Source organism: Sphaerodactylus townsendi, linkage group LG01 (genome assembly GCF_021028975.2).
Source record: "Sphaerodactylus townsendi isolate TG3544 linkage group LG01, MPM_Stown_v2.3, whole genome shotgun sequence".
Taxonomy (NCBI): Eukaryota; Metazoa; Chordata; class Lepidosauria; order Squamata; family Sphaerodactylidae; genus Sphaerodactylus; species Sphaerodactylus townsendi.
In genome coordinates this window covers 192,859,641-192,878,548 of record NC_059425.1, presented here as the reverse complement: position 1 = coordinate 192,878,548, position 18,908 = coordinate 192,859,641, and the positions used below count along the sequence as shown (strand labels likewise).

Below are 18,908 nucleotides of genomic sequence, written 5' to 3'. Positions count from 1 at the left end.
TTTATAAGCTGGGTCCTTCTCAGATCAGAATGAAATCTTTCTGATCAAGACTGGTGCTTTTTAATTATCTTTTCATTTGCACAGGTTCAAAGTACCTAAGGGAAAGTACAGTGCAGTGGTCAGAGCACCTGATTAGGATCTGCGAGACACAGAATCAGATCCCTGCTCTGCCACAGATGGTGACTGGTAACATCTGGCCACTCACTAGAGTTGCCAACCTCCAGGTGAGGTCTGGAGACTTCATAGAATTAAAGCGATCAATAATGAAATATATAGTTGCACCACCAAAACGGCCTGGGGATGATTAATTTTTTAGTTTTACTGTATTTGAAGTAAACATGCATAACACACACACACACATATGTCTATATATATATGTTTATATATGTTTTATATATATGTATATTTTATATATGTTTTATATATATAAAAATAATATATATACATAATGCTAATATAAACAATCTTATACCAAACTATAACCTTGTCTTATACATATATTTCATTATTGATAGCTTTGATTCTGAATTGCACATTGATACAATACTGTACTTATTGAGAATGACTTCCTAGAATTGCAGCTGATCTCTCGGCTATGGAACTCTGCTTCCCTGAAGAAAATGTCTGTTTTTGGAGGATGGGCACCAGAGCATATATCCCTCTCTCAACCCCACCCTCTCCAGCATCCAGCCTCAAATATCAAATAATTTCCCTGCTTGTAGTTGGTAACCATGCCAAACACACATTGTCAGCATAACCTACTTTGCAAGGTTGTTGTGCAGACAAAATATAGGAGAGAACAATGTGAGTTGCTTTGGGTCCCAATTGGCCATGCCAGCAGGGACTGTTGGGAATTGTAGTCCATAAACATCTGAAGTGTCAGAGTTGGACTTGGACACCCCTGCCATAAAGCATCTGGGACTTGGGTGAAACACCAATACCTCTTTGGCACAGGGGCTCTTACAATACAGTTTCTTCTTCTCCAGTCGCTCACGGCTTCCCTTGGGCGCATGACAGTCACTCCAGTCAGATCTCACTCTTTACCTACAGCAAGCGGGGTACTCATTTTACCAACCTCAAAAGGATGGAAGGCTGAGCCAGCCTTGAGCCGAACACCAAAAACTGATCCTACTCTCCTGGACTCTTTTGTATAAAGTCCCTTTGTCCATTGGTAGGAACAAGAGACCTGCCAGTACTCCAGATGTGTGTGACATTTGGTAGCATGTTTTGACAATGGCTGCCGAATGGATTTCTTTTAAGCTTCCTCCACAAAAGTCTGTAGCTTTAAGAAGGGAGGAGTCGGTTTCCATAGTAAGTCCACAACAACAGACTTATGGTTTTCTGGCCTGCAGGCAGCTAGCTTTGCTGCAACAGCTTCAGCTTCTGGTACAGCAGCAACAACCTCAGATTTTTGCAATCTTCTGAAAACTGATCCAGTAGCAGTTATTTCTAAGGTAGGAGCTGGTTTGAAAGTTTTATTTACAGATTTATACTAATCACAGTTTTCCATTTCTGACTTTTGTTTTTCTCCCTCTCTGCTTCATAAAATGATCTCCCTTTTTGATAAAAATGTTCTGGCACAAGTCACACTTCTTCCATCTCCTTTCAGGGATTGGGTAAAAGGTAGCATGTCAGAACTTCACCAGGCTGCAGCATCGGGCAACTGCGATTTAGTGGACGAGATCCTCAGGAAAGGGCAGTGTGATCCAAATGGCCAAGACCCAGACTGGAATGACAGGACTCCACTGCACTGGGCAGCAATCAAAGGTAGGCAGCCGAACTAACAGGCAGTTTAGTGCAGAGGATATGGTTCTTTTGCACTTAGATGTTATGGAGGATTCACACCTGATTACCTTCGCTAGCATGGCTAATTGGCCATACAAGCAGAGGTAATAAGAATTGTAGTCCATAACATCTGGAGTGCCAAAAGGTTACGCCCTGCAGTAAAGGAAGCTGGCAGGGGTGATGGGAGTCTGTAGTCCATAACATCTAAGGTGCCTCCAGTTACATATTTACATATTACATATTTTAATAGATATAGATGCCAATTGGCCACGCTGGCAGGGGGTGATGGGAATTGTAGTCCATAACATCTGGAGTGCCAAAGGTTCGCCACCACGGGTTTAGGGGCTGGCAGGGGGTGATGGGAATTGTAGTCCATAACATCTGGAGTGCCTCCAGTTACATATTTACATATTACATATTTTAATAGATATAGATGCCAATTGGCCATGCTGGCAGGAGGTGATGGGAATTGTAGTCCATAACATCTGGAGTGCCAAAGGTTCGCCACCACGGGTTTAGGGGCTGGCAGGGGGTGATGGGAATTGTAGTCCATAACATCTGGAGTGCCTCCAGTTACATATGTACATATTACATATTTTAATAGATATAGATGCCAATTGGCCATGCTGGCAGGGGCTGATGGGAATTGTAGTCCATAACATCTGGAGTGCCAAAGGTTCGCCACCACGGGTTTAGGGGCTGCCAGCTCCAGAATGGGAAATCTTGCCAGGAGAAGGTGGGTTTCAGGACACCTCAGTGTGGTATAATCAGGGGCGTATCGCCCAGGGGAACATATGTCCCTGGGCTGTGGCCAGCTAGTCACGTGGGGGGGAGGGGAATCGGCCCCACACTCCTTCTTCTCCCCCACCAGGGTCCATACACTGACTTCAAAAAAAATGTTGTTTGGTCGTGGTGGGGGAGGGCGGCTGCCCATACAGGGGTGGAAAATTCAGATTTTGCACCTGACTACATTTCCTATAGATAAGTGTCTGGGTATAATGCCACTGAGTCCACTCTCCAAAGCAGCCGTTTTGTCCAGGCAGGATTACGAGGTCCCCCCTGGTCACTCGTGGGGGATGAGGGGGTTGGGTTCCCAGGTCCAGGTTAGGAAACTCCCGGAGATTTGGGGAAATCAGGGACCTCGGTGGGGTATTATGGCAGAGCAACCATTGTCTCCCTCCAGTTACATATTTTAATAGATATAGATGACGGCACTTGTATTAAACAGCTTTTGCATATTCATTTGACATTGTATTTTTTTAGAATAATCACTATAATCTACAGAGAGGCTAACATTGATCTTATTTGCATGAAATTGATTGTAAGTTCTTTCACACTGGTCTATTCCTCACAGCACAAATGAGATGTCCTGAGGACATTAAAAAAGCAATTCCACACAGCTTTTTCCCCCAAGGTGTCCTCAGAATGCCTTATATTTCTGCTCAAGGCGTATTGTTCTGAGAATGCTTTAAAGTGCACCTTTCCCCCAAAGCTGCCGGCACGATGTCTCCTGCCTGGCTGTGTGCAATGCAGAGCTCATGAAACTTCTTCTGTTTCCCACCCGACCATTTTGCTCTCTAGCCAGTTTCATTCCCAGCTAGCACCCAATATTTTGAATGCTGCTGAAGGGATTCTCCCTGCCTGCATTTGCTAAGGGTTGCGCCAGGACATCTGCTCTACAGGCTTGGATCCTGGGTGCCCTTTCAGCCCCAAAAGTACATAGTTGTACTCAGTTCATCCTGCTGATTCTGGCAATATATAGTTTTCCTACTTTTTAAAATTTGTTTTCGAGGAGCTTGTTACCTAGCCTAACAGGGGTTATACATTTATTAAAAGGGAATCTCCACCAGCTGCTAAGAGTGTAACAGTTATGAACTTGTATCGCAGTCACAGCGGGTGACATTGATGCAATAATATTTACAAGATTATGGACATTGTTGGTTTAACAATTACATGATTCTGGACTTGAGAGAAGGTTGTCTTGTAATAAATTGTTGCATGAATTGGATTTAAAGTGGAGATATATGTGTTATGGAGATATAATAGTCTGGTAAGTCTAATAGACAACAATTTGGCATACTTTGCAAGTAATTAATAGGTAATATAAATTGCTTGAGCAGGCGCCTATGTGCCACGCGTGTTTGTGTAACTTATACTGTTTTTAACGTAGCACATTTATCCTCAGAAGCTGGCCTGTATAGCGTCATACCCTTGCCGAGCACTCCTCCCTTTCCAGACTCCACTTTCCCCAGGGACTGCCCTCCCCCCCCAAAAAAAATGTCCAGGAACCACCCAAGCCAGAGGTGGCAGGCTTAGCACTTGAGGATCCTGTTTCCCAGGGAGCAATAGAAGGATATCAGGCTTTCCTTTCTCAGGCCCCTTCCACATGGGCCAATAAACCTAGGCTGGGGACGGGAAAAACCCCAATTTCAGGGGGAACTTCGCATAGATCCCACTCCTAATGTGAGGCTGCCCCGTGTTAAGTCCCCTGAAATGCAGTTTTTGAGAATAGCACTATGTGCAATTCTTTTGTTTAAACCCAGGATGCAGCCACTCACGACAGGGGCGTAATGAGGCAGCCCTGGGCAAAGCCTGGCAAGCCTCCAAGTAAAACTCCGAGTTGGATGCCCCATGTGCAGCCAATTCACCACTTCCACTCAAATTTATTTTTTGCACCAGGACATTGGTACACCGCAGAGGGGTACTTTAGACATATCCAGCACCAAAAATCCTACAGCGCATATCATCAGGAGATTCCCCTCATGCTACTCCCCAAGTCTGGTGAGAGGTTTGGTTTGGGGGTCCAAAGTTATATGGACTCCTGGGCAGGTGCCCTATCCCCCATTGTTTCCAATGGGAGCTAATAGGAGATGGGGGCTACAGTTTTGAGGGTCCATAACTTTGGCTCTGAACCAAACTGCACCAAACTTAAAAGCTTATCATCTCCAGATGATACCCTGAAATTTTGATGCTGATACATCCAAAAAATGCACCCCTCGCAGGAAATGCATCCCAGAAATTTGCCTCCAAGAATCTTTGTTCTGCATTGAGTTTTCTGCATTGCTGCTGTCAATGGGGGTTGCAGGCTGTGGGGGCACATTTCTGAAGGCACAGTCTCAAAACTTTCAGGGATCTCATCAGGAGATCGTTCTATCGATACCTCTGCAAGTTCTGGTGTAGTTAATCGGGGGGCCAAAGCTATGACCCTCGAAATTGTAGCCCCATCTCCTATTAGCTCCCATTGAGGAAACAATGTAGGGGATAGGCACCCAACTTTGGTAGTCCATAACTTTGGACCCCCTAAACCAAACCTCACCGGACTTGGGGGGGGTAGCATGAGGGGAGTCTCCCTGATGATATGTTGTAAATTGGTGCTGCTAGCCTAAAAAACTGTGTGCCCCCTGCAGGCCGGGCCAAAAATGAAGAAAACCACTGTAAATATCCAAAACCAGAACCCAGCATTTTGGATGCCCCCCCCCACAAGGTGATGCCCTGGGCAGCTGCCCACCTTGCCCAATGGGCATTACGCCAGTGACTCACGAGCAAACGGCTAGCCGGTAAACGCTTTAATTGGCCATACACCCCTTTTTCTTAAAATCCCCACCTCGCAGCTGCATGGCCATGCAGGGTTACAGGGATGACTCGTGCCACTGTGAGACTCCATCATGGATGTGGAGGTCCATGCCTGCCCGCCCCACATAGCTATGCAGTGGAGGGAGGTAAATTTAAAAAAAGATGCGCCTCTTTGCGAAGGTGCAATAGCAACCCACATTGTTTCCGTGGGCTCTGTTCGCTGCCTGCACGGAGGCATGTAAACGCGAAAACAGGAGAGCGGGTTACTTTATCCCAACTGCAATTTTATCCTGACTGCAACCCTCTCTGCCTGGGCTGTGTGGAAGGGGCCTTAGTGAAGAAGCAACATATTTTCCTCCTCCTCCTTTTCTGTCTCGTGCTTGTATTTCTGCCAGGAACGTCACGGATAGTGAAACCACTTGTGAGCATGGAGCCTGGCTGTGCCTGAGAACAGGTACGCTGGATGGACCCCGCCATTTGCTGCTGAGTTGGGGAGGCTGGGTGTGCTCAGGACGCTGCATTCTTTGCACGCTCCGGTGGATGCGACTGATCTCTACGGGGATACACCAAAGCGGATGGCAGAGATCTACGGTCACAAAGACTGCGTCAAGTTCTTAGAAAGGTGAATGTCAGTGACTCTGTTCAGGGCGAGGGATTCCCGCAGAACATCTTTCGTTTCTAAGAAGGGGGGCCCACAAAGGCTTGCTAGGAGGAGCCTTTGCGAATGGCACTCATGGCAAAATGGCACTTGGGTCCTGCCCCCCATACCCACCCCCCCATACTATCAGCAGAGTTTAAAGCGGAGTCACTCTGGTAAGATGAGAAATCCAAATAGTCTTCTTGCACTCACTGCAACCTTCTAGCACACTTGGAAGAGAATACTCTCCACACAAGATGTTCTTTCCATAGGAAGGTTTTACTTTAGCAGTTGCTAAGGTTACACAAGTATTCATTCTATACAAGACCATAATACTATACAGAACTTTTAGGCAAGAACAAAGTTCAGCACACACAGAACTCAACTCAGCCTCAATCTCTCTGAACTTAGCATAGCATATGCCCGTGGTGGCGAACCTTTGGCACTCCAGATGTTATGGACTACAATTCCCATCAGCCCCTGCCAGCATAGGCTGGCAGGGGCTGATGGGAATTGTAGTCCATAACACCTGGAGTGCCAAAGGTTTGCCACCACGGGCATATACAAAGCATACATTCCATTGGTTACTTTTCCCCGCCCAGGCAACAGCCTCTCATTGGTTGAATTCACCAATCATGTTAAAGGTTAACTGTCATTACTTCTTGCCCCTGGACTGACTGTCTCTGGCCTCTGGGTTGAACTTCTGCTGACTTAGAAGATGAACCTTTTGTGAACCTTTCTCACTTTTTTATATATCGTGACATGTACCCCCCCCATGGTGCCCCTCCCCCTCCCCCACCCACTTACTTTAGTTTAGCCGGCTGCAAAGAGCAACCGGCTGAAAAAGCAGCCTGGCTAGGCAAGGCCAACCCAGCAGTGGATTCTGCATGGACTGGTGGGGCGGGACGAGGGGGGAAGGAAAAGGGGTGTGGGGGAGATTTTCTGCCCCCCACAAGACCCCAATCACGGGTGCCTGGGGCGCGGCGACCCTTTCGACCCCGTGGTAGCTACGCGGCTGGTGCATAACCTGAAGATTATTCTGCATTCCTCTCGACTCTGAATTGTAAAGGAGTAAATTTAAACCACAGTAAATGATATGACATTGAACCCTCCTGTTTTGCTTTTTCTCTGCAGTGATTAGGTCAGGGTTCCTGCGGGCACCATATCACCCACGGAAATATTTTCTGGTGCGCACCAAGTATTTTTGAAAGTGGATGAGGCCAAATGGAGCTTTTGCCCAGCAAGGCTTCTGATTGGCCACTGGAGATTTAATTGCCTGTGCATATTTTAAAAGCGTTGTTTTTGCAGCAACAGCCCCCACAGCGCAAGGACCTTCGCTGACTGAATATCAGCCCTGACAGCCATTTTCTGACTACCTCATGCAGCGGCTATTTTTGGCAGCCATTTTGTGGCAGCAGCCATCATGCTGTGTCCAAATTCCAAAGGTGCCCACAGGCTTAGAAAGGTTGGGAACCTCTGTGTTTGTTGCTCACTGTGAGATTTCCCCCTCTTGTAATCAATCATTTCTGTTTCAAGTCAATACTTTGAGGTGTATGAGGTGTCTTTCATCCTCTTTGTGTACATTTTGAGTCCTACTTTCCCTTCCAAGGAACATTTATGTTCTGCATCACCACTCAGATTAAAAGAGAAAGGATGGCTGAAGTTACCATTCAAAATGACACAGTGAGCTTATTGCAATTGTTCTGTTTTCCTTAATGCCAGATACCGGTGAGAAATGTTGCTGCATTTGGCCGAGATGGCCCTTCTCTCTCCATTTCTTTATCCTAGGGCAGAAGCAGAGTGCAGGGGCTATCGCCAGGCAGCCAAATTAAAGGGTGTCCAGTTGGATGAAATTGATGAAGAGTGGGAGCTGAAGAAGGACGAACTCTTGAAAAGTGAACCCCCCCGGCAGAAAAAAACCACCAAGAAGTGTGCAAAAAAAGGCGGATATTGAATTCCTTAGAACTGAGCAACAAGCAGACCCTAGCAGACTAGAGGAACTCTGGAGTGGGATCCCAGCCGTCAGCAAAATGGCAGAGGTGAATTGGTCCATTATTGCGGGGATCGCCAGCCTCTTTGAGCCATGGGAACCTTTGGAATTCTGACACAGTGTGATGGATGCAGCCACAAAATGGCTGCCAAAGCTTACCTTCAGTTTCACAGTGAAAATCCTTGTGCTGTGGTGGCCGCCACAGCCAAAGCGAAAATTTTTAAAGCTTTGCAAAAACTACTCAGATCTGCAATCAGAAGCCTGGCTGGGAAGAGCATTCCTTCACTGGCGTAATGCCCATTGGGCAAGGTGGGCAGCTGCCCAGGGCATCATCTTGTGGGGGGCATCAAAATGCTGGGTTCGTTTTGGGGTATTTTAGTGGTTTTCCATTGTTGGCCTGCAGGGGGCGCAGATTTTAGGCTAGCGGCACCAAAATTTCAGCGTATCATCAGGAAACTGTCCTTATGCTACCCCCCAGGTTTGGTGAGGTTTGGTTCAGGGGGTCCAAAGTTATGGACTACCAAAGGGGGTGCCCCTATCCCCCATTGTTTCCAATGGGAGCTAATAAGGAGAGCGGGGGGCTACAGTTTTCAAGGAGTCCATAACTTTGGCCCCTGAACCAGAATTGCACCAAACTTGGGGGGGGGTATCATTAGGGCAGTCTCCTGAGTGAGACCCTGAAAGTTTTGAGACTGTGCCTTCAGAAGTATGTGCCCCCACAGCCTGCAACCCCCATTGACAGCAATGCAGAAAACTCAATGCAGAACAAAGATTTCTTGGGCAAATTTCTAGGATAGTTCCTGCAGGGGGTGCATTTTTTTTGACTTTATCGAATTCAAAATTTCAAGGTATCATCTGAAGATGATGGCACCCCCCAAGTTTGGTGCGGTTTGGTTCAGGGGGGCCAAAGTTATGGACCCTCAAAACTGTAGCCCCCATCTCCTATTAGCTCCCATTAGAAAGCACAATGGGGGATCAGGGGCACTCTCTTTGAGAGATCCATAACTTTTGGACTCCTTGAACCAAACCTCACCAAACCTGGGGAGTAGCATAAGGACAGTCTCCTGATGATATGCTGAAATTTTGGTGCGGATATGTCTAAAAATGCACCCCCTGCAGGCACCAATGTCCTGGTGCAAAAAAATAATTGGTCGTGGTGGAGTGGCCGCCCATGGGGGGGGGGGGCATCCAACTCAGGTTTTGCCCAGGGCTACAGTTTGCCCAGGGCTGCCTTGTTACGCCCCTGCATTCCTTGACTCCACCCACTTGCTAAACACACTCAGTAGGCTCCAGGAAAAAGCTGGTGGGTGCTCTGGTAGCATTGCAAGGTTTCACTCAGCCACGGTGCTGACAACTGACCGGGCCCCGTTGGCCAGACCCTGCTACACAGCTAGCACAGCAAGAGCCACTTAGCTGAAGTTTGCACCAGGGTTGGGGTAGTGTCCTACCCACCAATACACATAGGCTACCAACAGCACTTTTCAAACTTCTTACCTACATAGGTGAGTTCTGCATGGACATGTGGCACTTTCTCCACTGTAGTTGGGGGGTCGCAGAGCTTACCTGTGCCCCAGGAATTGCCAAAATCAATGCAAACAAACATTTCAAAGGACATAATGCTTACAAAAAGTGGGTGGAGGGTTAGGGTTAGGGTTGAAAACTTGACTGTTGGATTAGTTTGGTCTGAAAGAGCATTAAAATCATGAAATCAAGACATGTGGTGATCAAGAAAGGTATTATGTTTTTTGCTGCTAGAGACAGTAATTATCTGAATTAGTGGCCAATTACAGACAGGAGAGCTTACCTGCTCTCTGCCCCACCTCAGCATCAGGTGGGGAGCAGCAATGGCGTAGGAGGTTAAGAGCAGGTCCGCTCTGATCTGGAGGAACCGGGTTTGATTCCCAGCTCTGCCACCTGAGCTGTGGAGGCTTATCTGGGGAATTCAGTTTAGCCTGTGCACTCCCACACACGCCAGCTGGGTGACCTTGGGCTAGTCGCAGCTTTTCGGAGCTCTCTCAGCCCCACCTACCTCACAGGGTGTTTGTTGTGAGGGGGGAAGGGCAAGGAGATTGTAAGCCCCTTTGAGTCTCCTGCAGGAGAGAAAGGGGGGATATAAATCCGAACTCTTCTTCTTCTCTTCTGCGTACCTGAAGTACTGTAGCTTTCCATGGGGAAAGCCAAGAGCCAGAGCAGTAGACACGCAGCAATTTCCTTGCATGTCGGTATAAGGAAATTTTATGTGCCATTTCTGCTCCCTGCATGCAGCAATTTCCTTGTATACAAGGGAGTTTGCCACACCGGGGTTCAGTTACCAGTGAGCGCACCATGGAGGCCTCCTGCGTAATCAGCCAGTGAGCTATTCTGCATCTTCTGAGTGCGTTTCCACAGAGAAGACTTAGAGAAGGGCTGACTTCATTAATATGAAGACCACTACTGCAAACTGAACACAAGGATTCCACAAATATCTGGCACCAGCTCCAGTGGCGTACCTAGGCAAACTGGAGCCCTGGGCAAAACCTGAGTTTGTAGCCCCCATCTCCTATTAGCTCCCATTGGAAACAATGGGGGATGAGGGCACTCCCTTTGGGAGTCCATAACTTTGGACTCCCTAAACCAAACCTCACCAAACCTCACCAAACCTGTGTGATATTATCAGGAGAGTCTCCCGAAAAATCCCTGAAATTTTGGTGCTGCTAGCTAGCCTAAAACCTGCGCCCTCTGCAGGCCAAAAACGGAAAAACACTGAAAATACAAAAAATCCCACAAATGAGCCTGCAGTTCTTGCGCCCCCCACAAGGGGGTGCCCTGGGCAACTGCCCACTTTGCCCAATGGGAGGAACGCCTCTGACCAGCTCCTCCCAGCACCTAGACATTTCACTGTGGTTCCCAGTATATTCCTCACTGATTTCATTGCAGTGTTTTCCTCACTGATTTCATTGCAGTGTTTCCCAGCAGTTCTCAGTGGAAGTACAAAGGACTGGATTCAACCAGTTTTTCCATTGCTGAAAAAAAGAGGAAAGGAATCTCCTTTAACCATGTAAAAGCCTCTATTTGGGATCATGGGACCTGCATGAGCCAAAGCCATGTGAGATGGGGCTGTGCTAAGGAAAGGAATTGGCTGAGATGGAGTAAAATAGTTGGCCAGATCCAACCCGAAACATATTTATCATGTCACATCGGAATATTTTATTGTACGAGATAAAATAAATTCAAACTTAACTGTATATGCAAACTTAACTTTACAATGAACAGTGGTGACAAGACGAATTCCTTTCTTAACCAGTTGGCTTTTCATTCTATGCTGACTCCAATATGCAATTCAATGGGTTTTTTCAAAGCAGCATCAAAAATATTAGAAACTGGGGAGAAGTTAGGGTACAGTTAGAGGCTCACTCTTTGTTGAGGTTCTGACAAACAAGGTTACCCATTTCTGTCCCGTCCCCCACATCAAGTCACAGCTGAGTTATGGTAAAGAGCTACACCTCATGAGCAGAAAGCTCCAGAAGAGATCGTTGGTACGCTCACAGATATCACATCTGCAGACATAAACTTGGTGACATGGGCCTGTTCCAGAATAATTTACATATTTAAAGCATGGATTGCAAACCAAATATACAAAGCATGAACTTGCATGAACTGTTTGCATTGATAGGAATGATAAGACAAGGGGAACAAAGTGCCAGATTGAGTTCACTGAGCCACTGTTCCTGGGCCACTGGGTGCATTCCACCAGTGTTGATGGAGGAAGCAAGGCTATGCTTATGGTAGCTGTAACTGGGTGACCTTAAACAAATGTGAAATATTGATTGTTCAGAGAGTGTTCAGCACCATGCAAAGGAAAATGTTCTGAGCACTTTGGAAGTCTTAGCTCTCAATTCAACTTCAACAGAATTATTAGGCATATCAGTCAAAATAAAACAAAATACAGGACAGAGCGGGTATTAAAACAGGACATAAAACTGGACAAAGTGTGTAAGTTTGGTAAGGAAGAGGTGATCAAGCTTCCATGATGACTTTGACTTGAGCTCTTCTAATAAAAATTTAGCGGTTTTCCCAGTTTTCCCACCATCACTATTATTCAGCAGGTGGGGAAGCCAGGGCGCGCGCCAGAAATGACGCGTGCTGAGAGCAGCGCGCAGCATAGGGGGGTTGTGGCAAGTGGGGAAAGGCCCTTTGTTTGCTCCGAACAACTTTTTTAATTCCCTAGAGCCGGGACAAGTAGGGATTGTCTAGGTAACGCATACCTCGGGCAAGAAAACATAACATGCTCGAGGGTCTCAACAGTATCTTGACAGTATGCACATGTTCTCTCTTGAAGTGGAAGCTCTAAATTGCTCTGTCCCTTGAATCCATATAATGGTCACTTCATGGTGGGGTGGAAATAGGCCTCTGGTCTGTCTGCCTGGCTGCCTGTTGCTGTCTTGATATATTGAAAGAGGAAACATCAGACATTAAGAAGTCCTGCTGGAAGGAAAGAGGTTCTTGAGCGAGGAACCCAATTTGACCCTGCTTTGGAATCTAGTTTTATCCTAAGTGTTCGTGCAAAATAGTTACCAGTCGGGTATAAAATGATAGCAGACGCCTGTTGGAAATGCACACACACGCTGCAATCCTAGGAATGGTTGCCTGGAAGGTAAGCCCACTTTGGAGTAGACCATCTTAAGATTGCTTCCTCAAATATGCACATATGCACAGAGGACTCCTTGTTCTATGCTGCTCTCCTGCCCATCATTGTAACAATGTTTTGCTGGGGAGCTTGGAGGTAATGTTGTTCCACAGAGAAAAAGCCATGCATAGAAAGTCGACAGTAGAGCTGTATGTTTGAAATGGCTTCTATAGGCGCCCTGCCTGTGGCCCTTCAAAACACTGTCTTTGAGAGCTTTTGTTTGCAAAGATGCAGGTTTATTTTCCAGGTTTTTAAAAACTACTGTGCTTCTGGACAAATAGAAGCTTTGGAGCATTGCTTATTGGGATATGGTACATTTGCAGTGTTGAGTGTCAGCAGTCGGACCCCCTCCACCTCCTCCTGAGGTGTACCATAGTGGTACAAGGGCCAAAGGCTACCATAAGGTCAAGACCCAGCTCCCCACAAAATGGATACCTCTCAGAGGCTCATTCCACACATGCAGAATAATGCACTTTCAAACTGCTTTCAATGCTCTTTGAAGCTGTGCGAAATGGCAAAATCCACTTGCAAACAGTTGTGAAAGTGGTTTGAAAACGCATTATTTTGCGTGTGCGGAAGCGGACAGAGTGTTTTGGGATCCATCTTGGGTGGCAAGCCTGGGCAGGAAGGTGGTTGGGTGCTGAATTTCTTCCTGGACATCCCTTCAAGGTTGCTGTCACCCATTCCTGAATCCCTAGCCCTTTTATCTTAGTCCGCTCTTGTATGCTTCATGTAGGTCTGTTCATTGCTTAAAATAAGTTTCTTGTTTTATTATTTTTATTATTTAATACAACCATTTTTAATTATTTAACTGCCTGCTCATTATGAGATTTTTCATCCAGTAGACCATGCTCACCACTGATCTATGGGATTCCACGGTCACCCCATGGATCTTTACCAGACTATTTTTACAACCTCACATCATTAGTTTTAAGACAAGTCTTTATGCAGGCCCGTTTCAACATTCTCCCCACAGCAACAACTCGTGGAAGACATCTTCGCATTCCTTTGCACGAAAGATTCTGCCTCTGCTCTTTGACATTGGCCGTTTCCGCACGGCCATGATTGGGGTTGGGCTGGCGTATACAACAGAAACAGCTGGGAAGACGGCTCCGCAGAGTGCAGTTGCCCGGCCGACTTGCCGTGTCTGTGGCCGTCTGGCACATCGCCAAGGCCTGGGGACACGCCCCCCTGCCCTGCGCGAGTGCTCCGGCGTCGCAGGGCAGGGGGGCGTGTCCCCAGGCCTCGGCGACGCGCTGGACGGCCACAGACATGGTAGGTGGAGGGCGAAAGGGGGAGGGCACCTTCGAGCCGCTGCCATTCGCACGGCAGTGGCTCAAAGCCGCCGTTTTCCAAAAATCTCACTGGGGAAGCAAGGTTGGAAAATGGCGGCAAAGGTTGGAAATGGCGGCAAAGCAGCTGTGCCCCCTGTGCAAACGGCTTCCTGGGGACAGCGTTTTTGCCATCCCCAGGGCGCCTTATTTGGCCCATGCAGAAAGGGCCTTTGATTGAAATGGCAGAACATGTTCTACTGCACTGTGCCTGCCATATTGATTTACACAAACTATTCATTGAGACACAAATCAATTTAAACCCTTCTCTCTCCGATAGGGCCAAGATCCAGATACTTTTAAACAATTGCTGTTCCGACCGGACTGAAGACGTAGCAAAGTTCCTAGTTCTGGCTTTGTTATAACACTAGTTAAGTTGACTTTGATCTTATTTCTGGTTATCCTTGTTTTAAAACTATCTTATGTCTAATGAAGGTCACTGATTGATTGATAGATTGATTGGTTATCAATCTCTGTTACCCCTCCTCACTCTTTGTCTCCAGCTAATCCCCTCAGTTAAAGTACAGACTGCCTATTTAGGGTAGCATTAGGGATTTGTGGATTATTTCTTTTTTCTGTGATAATGAGGGGCTGATAATGATAATGAAACCTTTAATGGCATATATAAATTATACAATGGAAATTAAAAATTGGCTCGTAAAAAAGTTAAAAGATAATGTGGGACTGTAAATATCAGGTTAAAAAAACTCTGGGCAGGTGTAGATTTAGGAGTTACACTGGCTGTAACCAAACTTTTGACTTGCATAATTAAATTCAAAGGACCTTGAGCGTGGTAACTGGTTGGTTATTTAAATTATTTATTTTTGGGGGGTGTTGTGGGGTTTCTGGGCTGTATGGCTGTGTTCCAGTAGCATTTTTCTCTGATGTTTTGCCTGCATCTGTGGCTGGCATCTTTAGGGAATCCTAAAGATCCATACAGGCCTGGAAACTCCACAACACCCCAGTGATTCTGGCCATGAAAGTCTTCGACAATTTTTATTTTTTGTTGCATCTAGTGTGACATTTCTCAAGACCTGTAGCCCAAGTGAACAGTATCATTGAAGTAGATGTATTAAAAATTAAAGAGAGCATCGCCCAGCAGACAAAATCAGGACAAAACCCAGCCCAAAGACGGAACTGCTTTAGCCTTTTCCGAAGAAGGATTTACAAGTCCAACATCACTGCAGATATCACTAGTCCGACTAGTCCTGGTGTGAACTACGACTCATGTATGGGATGAAAATTAATCCTTGGAAACTTGGAGATTTACAAAAGCAGTTCTGCAGAATTAATATCCTATCGCACATTTTCAAACTGAGAACATGTGCCTGATGCCATCTGCTGCTCGGATGAATGCTTTTTTAAGTTGGGGATTGCCCCAGATCATGATCTGTGATTGCACGGAGGGGCACACGAAGATGACGGTTGTGATGATTTGATTTTCAGGAGTTCGCTCTGCAAATAGGTTGGAGAGCAGGAGCATCAGCCCGACAAAATTGAAGCTATCAACAATCAAGAGTGACGTTATCGTTTTCACGGCCTGAAAATGGGCAGCCATGCTTGGGTGGCTGAAACCGGTCGAGCCGTTCCGCATCAGGTGGGTGTGTCTCCACAGAGAAAAGAGCAAGAGGCTGGATGATGCAGCAGATACGGAGAACGCCGCTGAAAATCCCACCCCACAAAACAAGAACAGATTAAATAAATTTGTTTCCAAAGCAAGATCTTCCAGATGGGTTTGGTTCCCTGAGATGTTGGAACCAGTGTTATTTCTGCAGGTGATATTATAAATGCCCGATAAAAAAGGGCAAGTGTTGATCAGCGATCCGATGACAGAAACCAGAAGCATCCAAGGTACCAGTCTGGAGATTCCCATCTTCAGGTGAACAAACAGGCAATGCCTGAAGTTTGCAATTTTTACACAGCAAAACAAGCACTGGCAGGCCGAGAACCAGAAACAGACACAGGATAGAAACCAGATGGCGCCTCTGACCATTTGAAATGCGCTGGTCACTTCAACAGCTCTAGAAGAGACAGACATCCATAAAATCTTGCCTAGGAGCACACACAGGTAGCAAAACCTGGAGATTCCCAGAGCAATCAAGATTTTATCAGTACATTTCAGCTGTCTTCTTTTCATTCTATTGACGCAACTCACCGTAACAATGAAAGCATTTAGGGCCATCCCAATGACAGCTTGAAGCACCGAGAAAACCATGAAGCTGATAGATGACAATAAAGAATCGGCTGAGGTTGGAACGCTGCATCCGCTGGTTTCCATTCTTTCAGATATTCCGTCAGAAAAGCAGTGGCTCTCAATCTGAAGTCAGCTCTTGCCTTAGCCCCGTGAGACTGGGAAGTGTTTCAGTTGCAGCACACTTTATTTCCCCTTGATTTGCATGCCTTCACAAGGGCACAATGTAAAACATACAATAGTTTTGCAAAAGAGCTGCTGGTCAAATGAAGCAACACTTTCCACAAGGCTTTCCCCAACCCGCAAATCATGAAGCCAAATGATGTGGAATGAAGTGCCCAGTGGGATAGAACTCGAGTTGATATGCGTGTGCATTCTTGCAAGTCTGGAGGATGATTGAGTGGTTAGGGTGTGTGTTTTATTTGTTACTAGCGGGCCCGGCCACGCGTTGCTGTGGCAATTGTCCTTCTCATCACAGTCCGCAACCCACACAGATGTCCATGCAGGTCCAATGATCCCCAGCATAGCCTTTTGGGGTGGTCAAATGGAATCCCTCTTTCCCTTTTCAATGCACATCGTTATATGGTGCTGTCTTTTTTTTAGTATAGGTAACCCTTTCCATTCCACAACGGAACTGTCCAGAGTGTGAATCCCGCTGTCCATGAGGCTGGTTGACACGCACAGTCCTGGCTTGGGTAAGGCAGAACTGGGGCAAGCAGGCTATCCCAGTCAGGCAGCAGAGCAGGGTGGGGAGGCGCTCAGATCGAGGCCAGCTCCCTGGGTTCTTGTGAGGGGAGAAGGGAAAGGAGATTGCAAGCCCCTTTGAGTCTCCTGCAGGAGAGAAAGGGGGGATATAAATCCAAACTCTTATTCCAAAAACTCTTCTTCTTAAAAGCCCACGTGCAAAAGAAGCGGAGCCGGTAGTGTTGGTTCGCCCCCACTCCATGGATTTTCTTAGAAGGAAAAGGCAAACTCCAGCTCGCTTTTGAGCTGTGGCGAATATGGGTGAGGAAGTGGGTAAGTGGTGGTTGGATGTGAGGGAGGGCAGAGTGAGGTGTGTGAGGATGAGCTGGATGTGTATGAGAGTGTGTGTGTTGTGTGGTAGTAGTGGGTGAGGCACAGAGAGTGAAAGTTACCAGCGTGTGAGGGGGGGACCCCACCTGACGTCTCACACGGCAAAGTGTGTATGTTTTTCACTTCCACTCGTATTACCTACCAGTATTACCTATTTACTGTTTTCAATGCACATCTCTGGCCATCTGCGGGAACATTCTAAGAGCATACCAACCCCTCAGGCCACAGACATGCTGCACGAACATTCTATGGGTGACAGTTAAACACAGCCAGCTTCATGGCCTGGTGTGCCAGGAAAAAGACATTTTACCTGGCTCAGGTATGGACTTTCAGCGATTTGAAGGTCTGATTACCTGCCCACAACAGGGAGGGACGTCATGTGAAAATTTGGGGGCAATCCGTCCAGCAGCTTTTGAGGGAGACCATTAGGGACAAACACACATTTAGATTAATCTATCAATCAATCTATCAATCTATCAATCTATCAATCTATCAATCTATCTATCTATCTATCTATCTATCTATCTATCTATCTATCTATCTATCTATCTATCTATCTATCTATCTATCTATCTATCTATCTATCTATCTATCATCTATCTATCTATCTATCTATCTATCTATCTATCTGTCTGTCTGTCTGTCTATCTGTCTGTCTGTCTGTCTGTCTGTCTGTCTGTCTGTCTGTCTGTCTGTCTGTCTGTCTGTCTGTCTATGTGTGTGTATGTATGTATGTATGTATGTATGTATGTATGTATGTATGTATGTATGTATGTATGTATGTATGTATGTATGTATACACACACACACACACACACACACATATATATTCTGGAGAAATCTCAGCCATCACTCATGGTGAAAAATCACAGTGAGCACAGTGGTATCTGAAAGAAATGGATGAAACTCCAGGCTCACGTGGAGAAGCAAAGAGGAGCAGTTTGACCTTCGTGGACAATGTTTTCAGGGATTTAGGTGGTATTCGTTTCGGTGTGAAAGCTACTGTTCCATTCCCTTTCTTTAGAAGCATCTTATTTAAAGATTTAATTAGATGAATTCACTTTAAAACCATTTGCTTATTTAAAGAATGCATAGCCCAACTTTTGTGTCCAAATGCCTTCTCAAAGCGGCTAGCAAAAAACGCCTTAAACATTACATGCATATCTAATTTAAAAGCAGGTCCTAGAGTGTGGATTAATAGATCCCCAAAATGGAGCACAGTACCGGGGCGGGGTTGGGGGGGTGGGGAGTGCTGGCTTTCTGCAAAGCTGAAGGGAGTCCCAGGTTTGCAGAAAAGTCCGAAATCTAAAAATATACATTGTAGGATTAATATCCCCCAAAATAACAAACACCTGTAGCTTTAATAAAAGAATGTTCACTGAGCTCTCGGTTACCATTTTGCAGGTTGTTAGCCAACCCCAACAACATTGATGAGCTTTCCAAGCCATGGTTTCTGTGAAACAAAGCCATTGTGGGGTGGGCAGGGGGAGGGGGGAGGTTAGTGGGAGTTGAGTTTGATGCTAAAACTGGTTGTTCTGTTGGAAAAAATTCCAGTAGCCTCTCAGTAATGCAGAGACACGTGGATTGGCTCAATGAAGCACGTACGCTTTTATTGCAGTAAAGCGGAACAAAGTGCTGTAACCAGCCAAACCGACGTCCAA

The 18,908-nt window shown here is 46.2% G+C and overlaps 2 protein-coding genes across 2 annotated transcripts; one reads left to right on the top strand and one right to left on the bottom strand.

Moving 5' to 3' along the window:
- Positions 1 to 1,331: 1,331 nt before the first annotated feature.
- ANKRD66 (ankyrin repeat domain 66) lies at positions 1,332 to 8,255 on the top strand. The gene is given in 6 exon segments (XM_048506741.1): positions 1,332 to 1,454; positions 1,610 to 1,767; positions 4,329 to 4,392; positions 5,754 to 5,811; positions 5,814 to 5,980; positions 7,784 to 8,255. Coding segments are annotated over 5 exon segments (594 nt in total). The 5' UTR covers positions 1,332 to 1,454; positions 1,610 to 1,628; the 3' UTR covers positions 7,950 to 8,255.
- Positions 8,256 to 15,291: 7,036 nt separating this feature from the next.
- LOC125438338 (taste receptor type 2 member 40-like) lies at positions 15,292 to 16,260 on the bottom strand. The gene has a single exon (XM_048506727.1). The coding sequence runs from the start codon at positions 16,258 to 16,260 to the stop codon at positions 15,292 to 15,294; it is 969 nt and encodes a 322-aa protein (XP_048362684.1).
- Between the last annotated feature and the right edge of the window lie 2,648 nt (positions 16,261 to 18,908).